The sequence below is a fragment of the Gambusia affinis genome, linkage group LG20 (assembly GCF_019740435.1).
Source record: "Gambusia affinis linkage group LG20, SWU_Gaff_1.0, whole genome shotgun sequence".
Lineage (NCBI taxonomy): Eukaryota > Metazoa > Chordata > Actinopteri > Cyprinodontiformes > Poeciliidae > Gambusia > Gambusia affinis.
This window is the reverse complement of record NC_057887.1, coordinates 18,426,695-18,439,492: the sequence shown is the minus strand read 5'-3', so window position 1 is coordinate 18,439,492 and position 12,798 is coordinate 18,426,695. Positions and strand designations below refer to the sequence as shown.

The 12,798-nt window shown below is 37.1% G+C and overlaps 1 protein-coding gene across 3 annotated transcripts in view; it reads left to right on the top strand.

Moving 5' to 3' along the window:
• Nucleotides 1-3,073, top strand: part of LOC122822877 (breast cancer type 1 susceptibility protein homolog) — a 34,471-nt gene extending 31,398 nt beyond the window's left edge. For all 3 annotated transcript variants that reach the window (XM_044101917.1, XM_044101918.1, XM_044101919.1), the window contains exon 22: nucleotides 2,846-3,073. In XM_044101917.1, the coding sequence (XP_043957852.1) occupies nucleotides 2,846-2,940 (95 nt within the window). In that variant the 3' untranslated portion in view covers nucleotides 2,941-3,073. The remainder of the gene's footprint in view (nucleotides 1-2,845) is intronic.
• The last annotated feature ends 9,725 nt before the right edge of the window (nucleotides 3,074-12,798 follow it).

Below are 12,798 nucleotides of genomic sequence, written 5' to 3'. Positions count from 1 at the left end.
AAAAACGCAGAATTAGGAAACTTTAGTTACAGAAGGCTGTCCGTTCTGCCAGCAGAGATCATGCACACTTGTAATTTCTGACAAGCAGCTGTGTTAAAGTTCTGCATCGGGGTTTGGTTTAGACTTCTGACATTTGTCAGTGAGCTAACGATCTAAAATATACTGTCTGTTTTTGGCTGCTGTCATGAGTTAAAAATGTTTTCAGCTTAGCCACACGTCCGTCTCACCCAGATCCACCGCGTTAAACAGGGATTTCCTACAAGCACGGCCAGCGGTAGAGCGTGCCGCTCCACCTTTATGCCCATTAGAGAGCGGATTTGAGCAGAAATGAGGCCCGGTACGGAAAAAAAGTGAGGAGAGCGACCCGCGAGGAAAGCGATTGTGAAGGAAGTCAGGGAGCAGAGATACGGCCAAGAGAAAAATGTCAGATTGTAGCGAGGGGAATGTCAAAACAAGTTGGCCACTTAAGAGAGAGGCTGCCACAGCTCAGAGAAAACTGGCAGCTTGAAATGGAGGAGAGAGCAGCTCCAAACCCCCTCCATTCCTCCCAGCATCCTAATTTACACTCCTACATATTTAATGCCTGCGCCCTCCTCTGTGTCCTCTGGCACTTATAGTCCAGGTAATTGAACAGCCTCTCCACTCTCCCCTTCCTGCACACTAATTGAAATCACAAACTTTTCCTCCCAGCCAGTCTGTCGCATTATTTAGATTTGGAAAATTATTGTGAAAACATCGGTTAAGACTGAATGTAAACCAAACACAATATATAAATCTTAATAGACACATGATCAATATCAATATATGTTACAAAGATTCTCTAAAATATTATAGAATTTTACTGAACTGCAAAGCATTATGGGGTATGTAGGCAGAGGCTGGAGTACTCAATACCTTGACAATTAAGTAGATCGAATGACTTTTTGATAAAAATAGATATCAGCCAATCAGCCTTCTTCCCATGTTGTGTTTTACATCTGGAAATTTCATGTCTGTCGGCTATGCTACACACAGACTCGTTGCCATAGCAATACCACGCCATACTACGCCACAAAAGTATCAGGATTCAACACCAGAAAAACACCCAAACATTTCCCACTCGAAGAACAAAACATTCAGACTGTTATAGTTTTATGTTTTCAGTCTTGATGTTTATTTTGCAATTATTAATAAGTGATCACTGTGGTAGATTAGCTACAGCTGCTATATGCTAATCTAACACTGCGGTGACTGATTAGCTAATTTAAACACCTGCTCTACTGATGATCTGTCAGAGTTGGTGTGAGGATCGCTGGTCTTTCCTTTTTCTTTTTTTTTTAACCGTACCAACTCGCACCAAATTCCACATCATATCTACATGATAAGGTTGCCAAAGTCAAGCTAGCATAGCTGAAATACTTCACTCTCCCTCGCAAATTATCAAAAAAAAAAAAGTATCTTTTTCCTGTTCTTATCTAGTTATTGTAGAAGCAAATCACGGCTTCCCTTTTTCTTCTATATATCATATAGCCATTTAAGATTTAGTGAGTTATGTTAACAACTTGACATCTATAACTAGTGGTAGTCATCGTTGATTAGCGTTTTTTTGCCCTCCACCAGGAAGGCGGTGGTGGGATCTTGTACATCAAGCTACACTAATATTTTATTTTATTTATTTATTTTATTTTATTTTTTCCCCCACCAGGGGGTCTTTTTGTGGGCTCTAGTGTCCCTTATACAACAGTAGGCTGACAGGGAAGGAGAGGGGGGAAGACATGCGGCACATGTCGTCGGGTCCGGGAATCGAACCCGCGACGGCCTCCAAGCGTGGGGCGCGCTACCCTCTACGCCACCGGAGCACGCCCCAAGCTACACTAAATTTAGTCCAACTCTTACCAGTTGGTGGCAATAATATTTTCTTTAGTTTCTTGCCAACCGCCATTAATACAAAGAAGAAGAAGAAGAAAGGAGCAAAACTAGCTTCATAGCAAGTTGGCTCCAAATTTTAACTCTCAGTTGAGGAGCTGGATTAAGTAGGAAGAAAAAAAATTTATCACTTTCATACAAAATAAAACGCATAAGGAATCCTTAATATGTCTATACATATGGTTTTTATTTTGTAGTTTTTTTTGTAGATTATTTTGATTTGGTCATTTTATAAATAGCTGACAAGTTGATAAAGTGTGAGCAGCCCTGCTTTAGCTGCTCCACCTCTCACTGCCAGGTAAGTAATGGGGGTCAGACCAACTAGCACACTCACTCTTTGGTTACCTAGCAACTCACTCATTCTTTGGTTACCTAGCAATGACCTGTGGAGTAACCTAAGCAGCAGCAGTTTAAGATTTCGCCTTTTCTTATGGAATATGTATTATTCCTAATGGCTCAATACTTATTAATCATCTTATGTTTTATACATTAGTTTGTTAAATTGGTGTTTTATTCTCAGACTCGTCTGGTGCATAATGTGGGTATATGAGAGACATTTCAAAACAAAAAAAGTTTTATATTTTAATTTATCTTGTCCCTGCTGTAAAATGTAAAATATTATCACTAAAAAATATTAATAACGGTACTGAATTGATAAATAATAGTGAATTTAAGGTGCATTTTTTAGTTGACTTGTATTTTTATTTTTTTTTATCTCCAAAGTGTGAAAACTTGCCTTAAAAATGCTTGAAAAGTTCTTGAATTTTACTGCGGGAAACATAAACAAACCCTGCCTTTAACTCCTCTGGGTTTTGGGGGTCATAGTTCAGATATTATTTGAGCTTTTCAGATGCTAATCAGCAGTTGGGAAAACAATGCCTTGATGCTACCTGAACCTACCTGCGGTTCTTTTATTCACCGACCTGCTTTGTGCTCACAGGTCTGTCCAGGAACGCCACAGTCGTGACCCGCGGTTGGTTGCTGGATTCGGTCGCTACGTACACGCTGCAGAACTTCAGCAGCTACACCGTGTGAGGACACACGGACCCAAAGTGGTTCTGTTGTGTAATTCTATTTTTAACGTCCGTTTCCGTAACTTAAGCACATCGACACTCTGTTCTGTGTAAAATATATCTAAAATATGTATATAAAGTGATATCAAAAGCAACTGATTTGAGTTTTATTTTTGGTTTATTGCTGGTTTGAAGTTTCCAGCGCATGTCGAAACATGTTTAGGTGAAATAATCCTCTTTAGTTGTAATTTAGTTTTTAAAGGAGTATAAAATAAGACCAAATAAAATCAGAGGAAGGACAAAACCCCATTTTGTTTATTTCTATAAAATTATATTCCGCAGGTTCTGTAATTTGTTAGCAGAAGGTTTTAAGTTTAAAGATATTACACTATTATACCGCTTCATGCAGAAATCTTTATAGTAAGATATTTTTGGCCTAATAATTAATTTTTAATATATACATCTACAAACGGTAGATTTGTACATCTACTGGTTAAATAAACATTTGAATGGTTAAATGTTTGTTTAACCATTTTAAATAAACAACCAAAAACAACAAACAACGGTGCTAGCTGAGGCCCTGGCACCAAACTGAAGCTTTTTGCCATCATTATTTATTAGAAAAATAGAAAAACAATCATTCAAATGGATATTATTGAGCTCATTTTAATTTATTATGTAATAAATTGACTTATTGTTGATTTTGATAAACATATCGGTAAACATGTTTTACCCAAAACTCTTCAAGTGGCATAGTTTTAGCTTCACCCAGATCAAATTCACTAAAGAGAAGTTTTACATTTTAGACAGTAAATTGCTTATTTTCTTATTTATGAATGAATTATTTCCATTCTTAAATATATTTTTAATATTCTATTAAAGGCTTAAGTGGCTAAATGAAAGATCTACAGGATTTGGATTTGATCCTGATGAAATTATTTTAACATTTTATCAGCTGCGGTTTTTGATACAACTTATCTACTGAAATGGAAACTTTTCTCCTCTTTATTAAGTTTTATGTATGTTTTGCAGCACATTTACCTTCACTACAGTCGGTATTTCTACAGTAAATTAAACGTGCAGAAGTTTTCCTTTCATTGTCAGAAATCCATCTTTTAAATTCAAGCAATTTCAAAACTACAATTGAATTTTTCTTCAACAGCCACCAGGCTAATAACAATAATTTGTCAGAAATGCAGTAAAACTCATGTGCCATCTGCGTCACTATTGTAGAAAGCAACTCTTCTTCTTTCAATGCCACTGTGGATTTGAACGAGTTCATGTTGTAGAAAATCCACATCTGCACACTCAGTGAGTCTGAAGGGCAGAGAAGTAGCAGAAAAACACTGAGCTCCTGCAGCTACACTCAACTTTTCAAGCAGAAGGAGCTTTTGCCTCAAGGACTCGAATCTACTTGAATGACTTCGCACCACACCAAGCCTCACACAGCTTCTATTTAAAGGTCAAAGTGATGTTTGTTAATACGACTGGCCTGTTTTTTTTTCCCCCAGTCAGAAATGGTAAATAACATCTGCTGAAAGTTTACACAGCCCACATTATTCTTCATACTTCAACCCAAGTTGGATTTTCTTAATCAAATCCCAGTGAAAGAGCCTGAAAGAAAAGATTTTATTCAAACCGTTCTGCCATTTGAGTCGCTGACATTTGGTTGCAGGATAAATACAAACGCTGCTTTTAGTCTCATTCATTGCTTTGACAAAAGATTCCTGAAAACCAGGTGGCTGAAAGAACCTACTCGAAACAATAATGTCAGTCTGTTCGCTCTGAGGCTTTTTAAATGCCAGATGTACGGTGCCAGACGCCAGTGTACCAGGACTCTGCCCGTTTATTTTGTTGTTTTGTTTTTGTTTTTTTTACAGTGCAGAGCTCCAACCAACCATTCGTTCAGCTCAGTAAATGTGTGCAAATCTTTATCTATATTTGCTGTGTTTCCTTTTAAATACGAAGCTAAAATCACATGATAAGTCAGTAAAAATCATGGCATGTAAACAGTCATTGAAATGCATTCATAATCCATGAATCAGAGGAGACATTGGCGTCTTGTTCAGTTGTTGGAGTGACGAGCCTCTTTGGTGCGTTCACACCAAATGTCAGAATCGCTCCTTAGCATGTGTCCTTCAACTCTTCCACCGTCCCCTTCGTATTTCGTCTAAATTAAACCGTTTATTTAACATGACTCAATGTTTATGCTAGATGGATTTGGATAGCTCAAATGCGGGGAAATATTTTCGAATGGTAAAAGTTATAATTTACTCGACATTCCAACTTCCTCGCTCATCCTCTTCCAAGCGGGGTCCTTTCTATTCCTGTCTCTGTAGTCATAATTGATTGGTCGTAGATCATAAGACGAGAGCAAACATGAACAGCTACTTTATCCTCCATATTTCTTTCTGTGATCATGTCTGAAAATGCGGCACCATGTTCTGGTTGATGCTTCGCGTCGGGCGGCGAAAGTTCAGATTTTTCAACTCCAGCGTCAGACACGTTGAAGGTGCGTCAAATGCTCCGAAAAGCTTAAAATCGTTTCCTCAGGTCATGAAGAAACCACCTGATGTGTGTTAACCAGCTTCACTATAAAAAGCTGAGACGTCCCTTTGGTTCAATAAAAAAAACAAACTGATGAGAAACACATGGTGGAGTTTAATAAAAAACTTATCAGGATTCATGCTCTGTGTCCAGATCATGATCAGAGGAAAGGAAATTGATCTCACCTTCCAGTTTGTTGATGGTCAGTGGGATGGAAAATAACATTTAGTCTCCTGTTGAACAAACTCATTGTAGAACAAGTCAACTTCTTCAACCCAACGTTTGGGTTTTATGCATCAACCTGTAGGTCGGTTCTAAGCTATTTAATTCACAACCAATTCAAAGATAATTAAATGGTCATAAGATGTTGTTACCCCTCTTAGAAAGAGATTTGTGTTCGAGCTGAACGTCTGTCAAACTATTCTCAGTTCCTGAGTTGTCAGACGATGTGGACCGGCACGTCCCATATGGACCACATCTCTGTTCCACATGGGAAATCACAGAGCAATCTGCAGGCCCATCTGGACCATTTCACTCTGCTTGTTTGTTTTTTGATGTGACACATCTGTGTGCAAACATGGACAAAGCAGATTGGTGATTTGTTTCCACCTCTCCAGGGTGTTGGTTTATTCCCCTGCTAAATGCAATGGATGATGGATCTTTGTTGGGAAAAAAAATGAGGCATGAAGCTTCATGATAAAGCTGTAAAGTTTTTTTTTTTTTTTAAAGCCACCATCTGATATGTCATGATTTTTAGAGATGCACGTTGTTCGGTTGATGCAAAACATAATCTTTTTCCCATCAGTTAGGGTGTGGAAGTTGCTACAAAGGGAAGCAGACTTACATGTAGCTATTTTCAGTGAGTCAGAAGAAATACAGAGATGTAAAACGCTTCCAGTGACATTCAGGCTGCGGGAGAGTGAGAGAGAGCAAGACTTGAAGCAGATAACAGAAATGCTGACTGTATTAGGGGTATAGTGCTCTACTTTTAATGTTTAAGCTTGCTACCTCTGCTGTAAAACAAGCTAGATATGGAAATCGTTTTGTGAATACCAAAGGAGATGGCAGTTTTTGTTTTTACACAAACAAAAACAAAACATTACCATTTACAAGTGATTAAACACACTCACAAAAAAAACTGATTCTAGCCCATTTTTAAAACTTTTTATAACCAATACACTTTTAATCACATTCCATGTCCGGTTAAAAAGATTTATTTTATTTAGTAAAGAAAATATACATAAAATATTTAATCAAATACACCTTTTTTAGTCTATTTCATTCAGCTACATTTGGTGACTTGACTTTCTTTCAATCAACAGTTATAACTTTCTTAGCAGTCAGCAATAAAATATGTAGAATACATATTTGGCCAGCATTGAAAAAGTCAGCTGGCATAACTGAGCAATTAAAACATTTGAAGAGACTTCCTTTTTACCAATTTTCTATTTTTTTTTTACTTCATATTTTTCCAGTATCAGAATGATTGGACAATCCCACAGAATTTATTAGCAGATTTTTCTATGAAGCATAACTACAAATTAGTCTTAAAAAAGAAAGAATTTGTTTCCACTGCTTTTATAGCAGATTATGTTTTTTTATTACAAAATGTATAATCTAAAATATTTGATTACATCGCAGTTTTGGCTAAAATTCTTCGGTAAAATGTTACTTGACACGCTATTGGCTGGTGTTTGCATACCAGCCAATCCTGGACCGTCATTCTTTTGCCAAGCGCTGATTGGCTGTAACCCCCAAATACCGGAGTTTAAAAAAATCATTGGTATAACTTGTAGCGTAGTGCAAAGACCGTTTCATTTGTGTGCGTATTAAGATACATTTGGGGTTTGAACTATTAAAATAAGCGATTTTAAAGGTGGAGTCTCAAGTATTCACGGATTTTAGCGAACCACAGGAAATTAACCGCATACTTACAGCAGATTTCTGCTCTCTTAAAGCAGCAGTTTTGTAGCAGCTGTTGTCATCCAAGCTAAGCTAAGCGTTAGCTTATTGGCATAAGCAGGTCAAAGGCGTACAGAAATGGAAAATGGGTACATTTCAAATTATTTTATAGTTATTCAAAATTGTAGAAAACTCTCAGGTAGACGATGTTATAAGAGGAGGAAAAACTAACCACAGAAATCCACAGCTGGGTAGTTGAGGTGAAAAAACCCCGACTCATGATACTCTAATAAGATCTCACACTAAAATGAACCATTCACACTGACATTCTTCCCCATGTAGAAAAAAAACCCAGAAGCCTAATGAGAACTTAATCTCAACTGTCGTTCCTCTGTGTCGGTCAGTGATTTGAATTTATGTGCTCCAGATATTTTCAGATGTTGGCACTCTGGAGTCATGCTGCTGTAAATAATGTGTGCACTTGTCCATGATGACCTCCACGGCTCTCACTCAATTGGTTGCTGTGATTGTTGTCACATCCTGGTGTGTTTTTAACCTTATTTTAGTACTGCATCTTTTGAAACAGATTCGGAAAATCAAGCACCCTGGGTTTTCTTGCAAACAAATCCACGACAACTTTAAGAAAAATCTCCAAATCCATTTTTTATTCAGGAATTTAAATCATATTATTGCCATAACTCTTCATGCATTCTCTGACAGTTTAGGCATGACTGCATTCCAGGTTGTATTTACACTTTAACATCCTTTCTGCCTTCTTTGTTACATAGAGAAAGTCAGACGGTACATATATTTTTAATCAGCTCAATTTTACACACAGCGTAAATGGCTACTGCATTTTTAATAGCTCACTCTTCATCTCCTGGACACGGCGACCGTTTGGCTGGTATTACTATTGCGTTGTTTCTGCGTTTCCTGGCCCCACATTGCTCTTCTCCGCCCTCCTGATGTTGAATTTGAGCAAAAACTGAATCGATGAGTGAGCATCTGGGTGCATTTTTATGGTCACCGTTGAAGCAGGAAGCACATTAAAGTTGTATAAGGGTTGAGCCTCGGTGGTCAGTGATCAGTGCTACTTTACAGCGGAGTTAAAATGAAATATCAACCCCAGTCTAGTTGGCTTTGATAAAGATAATGGTGCATATAATAATGTGAGGGAAAAGCAATATATTCAGCCTGATTCTGGTTCTGTTTAAACAAGAATAATAACAAAAATCAGTTATAGATTAATCCGAATACCTGTCCTGATCCTTGTAGGCAAACATGTGAAAGAAGATGCTCTGATCAGACAGGACCAAAATGCAGAAATCTAATATAAATAACCTAAAACATAATCATGTGCTGGAATGGCCTAGTCAAAGTCCAAGTTTAACACAAATGAGAATCTGTGGAAAAACTTTAAAAAATATTGTCTGACTGAATTTGAGCTATTTTAGCATGTATGACCCAAAACCTCAGTCTTTAGATGAACAAAATTTATAGAAATGCTCCAAAAGACTTGTAGCAAAAGGTGGCTCAATAAAATATAGAGTAAGGGGGGACTGAATACAGATTCAGCTTTTAGTTTATAGTTCATAAAATAACTCAAAAGCAAAGGACCAAGTCAAAGTCTGCACCCAAACAAACTGTTCATATTCAAAAATCTTTCAGTTTGGCTAAATTAAAACAATTCTGCAAAGAGTGGGCAGCTCATTCTATCTAAGCGCAGTAATTCAATCCGGCTGTGCTTCCATGTAGCAGAACTGGCTCATCCGCCCCTCGTTCTCGGTCTTAATCCAGGGCTAAAACACAATCCCCTTCTTGAGCAAGAAGAGAAGTCATCTAGGTGCATTTCTTCATTTTAAAAATGATTCAGCAGATTTTACTTTACATGACTTTTCAAGGGATTTGCTGTTTATAAAAACTGTCTTACTTTCCTTGGACACTAGTTGTCTTTAAATTTCAGATTTCTCAGAGTATCATTTTTCATCTCATGACTTCACTTCTTTAGTTGTAAACAACAAGCAAACATTCAGCAATATTTACTTACAAAAGTTTCCCTGGATTTGTTTTCACACATTTTGTTGTATTGCAACTATAAACTGCATTTTATCTGGATTTTCATTGATGAGGGGTTAACAGTCTTTAAATCCAAAGAGTCACTTTCATCTCAGTGCAGATAAATAAAATCAACTTAGAGCTGCAAACGTTAAATGACCCAACTTATCAGTATATACTGTATAAAATGTCATTGTTTACATATTTTTAAGTGGGACAATACATATTAATGAACATTTACATGTCAATACATAAGACTGTAGTAGAGTTGCTAATTTTCTGATTGACAAAAGTGGTGAAAAATATCAAGTGATGGTTTACTCCCACCTGCAGGTGGCAGTATTTCTTCTAAACAGCTGCTTTAGAATTACTTGATGTTATAATCCATAATGGCATGGTGAATCATAAAAAGCACAAATATTTCTAAATTAGTACCACAAACACTTTGTTTTTTATATTTTGCAATAAAAATCACTTGTGAAATTCTGGAGAGGCTGAATATTATTTAGTTGTAAGAATTGATTTATATTTTAACAATTTTGTTTGCTGGTTTTATCAGTATTTTCTGGTACCAATGGCCCTTTAAGAACATTCATGATTTTGATTCGGCCCAAAATTAAAAAGAATTTGACATCCCTGCTTTAGAGTCTGGAGGGCCACATAAAAAGCTATTGTGGGCCAGATTTGGCCCCTGGGCCATGAGTTTGACACACGTGTCTTAGAGGATGTAGAAGAAGGAGATTCGCATTCAGCTCTTTTGTTGCCTCTGACCAGTATCCATGTGTTAAAATGGCCCGGTCAAAACAAAACTCATGCGGTCTCTATCCAATGTGACTGAGCATGAGCTACTTTACAAAGAAAAATGTGCAAAAACTTCAGTCTGAAATCTGGTAGACACCCTTAAAAGATTTGCAGCCATATGCTTTTTATTGAACTTTACAAATATTACTCTTATGTGATGGTTTGAACCTCATTTAATTTTCCTAATTTAATTAGTCCCTTAAGGTTATTTCATATTTTAAAATTGTGCTTATTTGCTGAGTGAGAACCGCATTTATCTCAGGAAAAAGCTTCCAAATGTTTTTTTCATCTTCCCACTCCATTTGCGTCATGTGAATTTGCTTTTCTTTTATCCTTTATTTTCTTTTTTCTTCAGTTTTTCTCTTATGCAAAGCGAGTCCCTTGACATCACAAGGTTTTCAAGGTTTACTTTCATGCCTGAAGCTGCATTGTATTCTAATTACCAGCAGTACCCCTGCCTACACTTGAAGTTAAATAATAATAAAAAAACACACACGGCCACTATTAATTTGTATAAATGTGGCTGATTTGTAGTTATAATGCCACTAATAGGAGCCCTCATGAGTGCATAGGAAGAATAAAAGTAAAGCCTGAGGTTTCTGACACAGCTGCATCCATGTAGCAGCTCAGATAATTATTTCCTCTCTTTCTGCTCTTAGATCTCCACCCTTCTCCACCACTTCAAGCTCATTTTTCAAAAGCCACCTTATCTTTGGCTTCCTTTCACACTCAGATCCCTTTTTAGTTAATGGGAAGCACCTGAAAAATGGAGGCCATTAGCCGGATTATGCTCCGCAGCAGCGGCTGAATTTGAGTCGTTGAGGCCAGGTAAGGTTGCCAGTGGACGAAAAATGACTGTTTGCAAAATATGTGACATCTTTTAGAATCGCCTGCGTTACCTTTGGCAGCAGCAAACAACAGACTGAGTGGACTCGGTGCCTGAGGCTAGGTCATTTTTAGCATTCAAGTTTTTCCTCTAATGTAATTTGACTTTTCCCTGAAAGGGGCTGCAGCTGGTTTACTGTGTGTGGATGTTTTAAAATCAGATTTAATTCTTTCCGTGCTAGGAACGCAAGCTATCGACTAATGTTGATTTAACTAATAATTAATTAATAAGTGGCCAGATTTTTTTAGTCAACCTCTTTCCGTAACATAAACGGCTACATTTTTCATAATATCCCGGATTTTAATAAGTAAACTAATATATTTTAACCACATCCGGAGTCGATAGTATTAATGTGATGACTAAAAATGTCTTTTCGAGTGATTATATTGCAAAACAGAACCGCTCGAGTTCATTATAGTCTCACTCCGAAATCTGTTAGGACCGTCTCTCGGTTCTCTCCGCCATTTTTGTTTCTGTAACAACGGCTGCGCTTAGGGAGGATGACGAGGGCGCTGCTCGTCATCCTCCCTAAGCGCTAAGCCGAGAAACTACAAAACTAAAACAACGTCTAAACGGACGTTAAGTAAATCTATTAATTGTATCCGCGCAGATAGCCAAAAAGTCCTAACATTTATGTTGTAAATAGCATTACTTGGTAATAATATACGCTAGTCACACACGCTCCTCCGTGTTTGTGGACATCTTTTCCCACGTAGAGGAGGTTTTGTCTCGGTTTTCCCTCCGGCTTGTGGAGTGACCTCACGCTCCCTGCATGGGAACATGGCAGCGATGCTGTGAAATGTCACTTTGCTGCTGCTCACAGAGGCAGCGTGTTGCTGTGGGGTCTCATCCATTGTGGTGGGAAGCAAACTGGAACAAAAGTCACATTTAAAGGTCAGACCGCAAAGCTCATGAATACAGACCAGAGTGGCTGAATTCACTTATAATATCAGAGGATTACATTTGGATTGCTGTAGCCTATATAGATTGAAGGCGTATGAAAGCGCTATGTGATTATATTTACTGCTTTATGGCACCTGAGGAAAGAAAAACTTTTTGTGAAAGGTGCTTTTAAAAATCCTGTTTTTCTTGGCCACATTATTTTCACACAACAGGTTCATATAATTATAATTAAACAGCAAGTTATTATATATTTGCCTATAAATTTCTTTCTTGTCAGTAAGGGTGGGCAATATAGTCTTACAGGTTTGTTGCAATATTTTTTGATAACAATAAATGTGTTGATTAAAAACTTTATAACCTCTTGTTTACATATTTAACTATAATTATAGCTCCACAAACACAAATACTTCTCCTGAAATACACAATTTGTGTCACTAGATTGCACATAGTCACTGCATTTAAAATGTTTTTAAATTTATTGATGCTCTCATTGAATAAACGGTGGAGAAAGTAGTAAAAATAACAATCCCAGTAAAACGGACAGTTTTTGGAAGACAATAAATAAAAATCTTAGTGTTAAGAAATGTATCATGATAAATAAATAATACAATAAATGCCCATCACTCCCAAGATGTGGTAACACCCAATTGAGTCTAATAAACCCATTAAATACGCCACAAAGGTTCTCGATAAGCTGTATGTTAAAATGTGACGTTTTATAGTTTTTGTATTTTTACATTGTAAGAATTAATTTAATTCTATCCCACCTTTTATTTTGCTTCAACT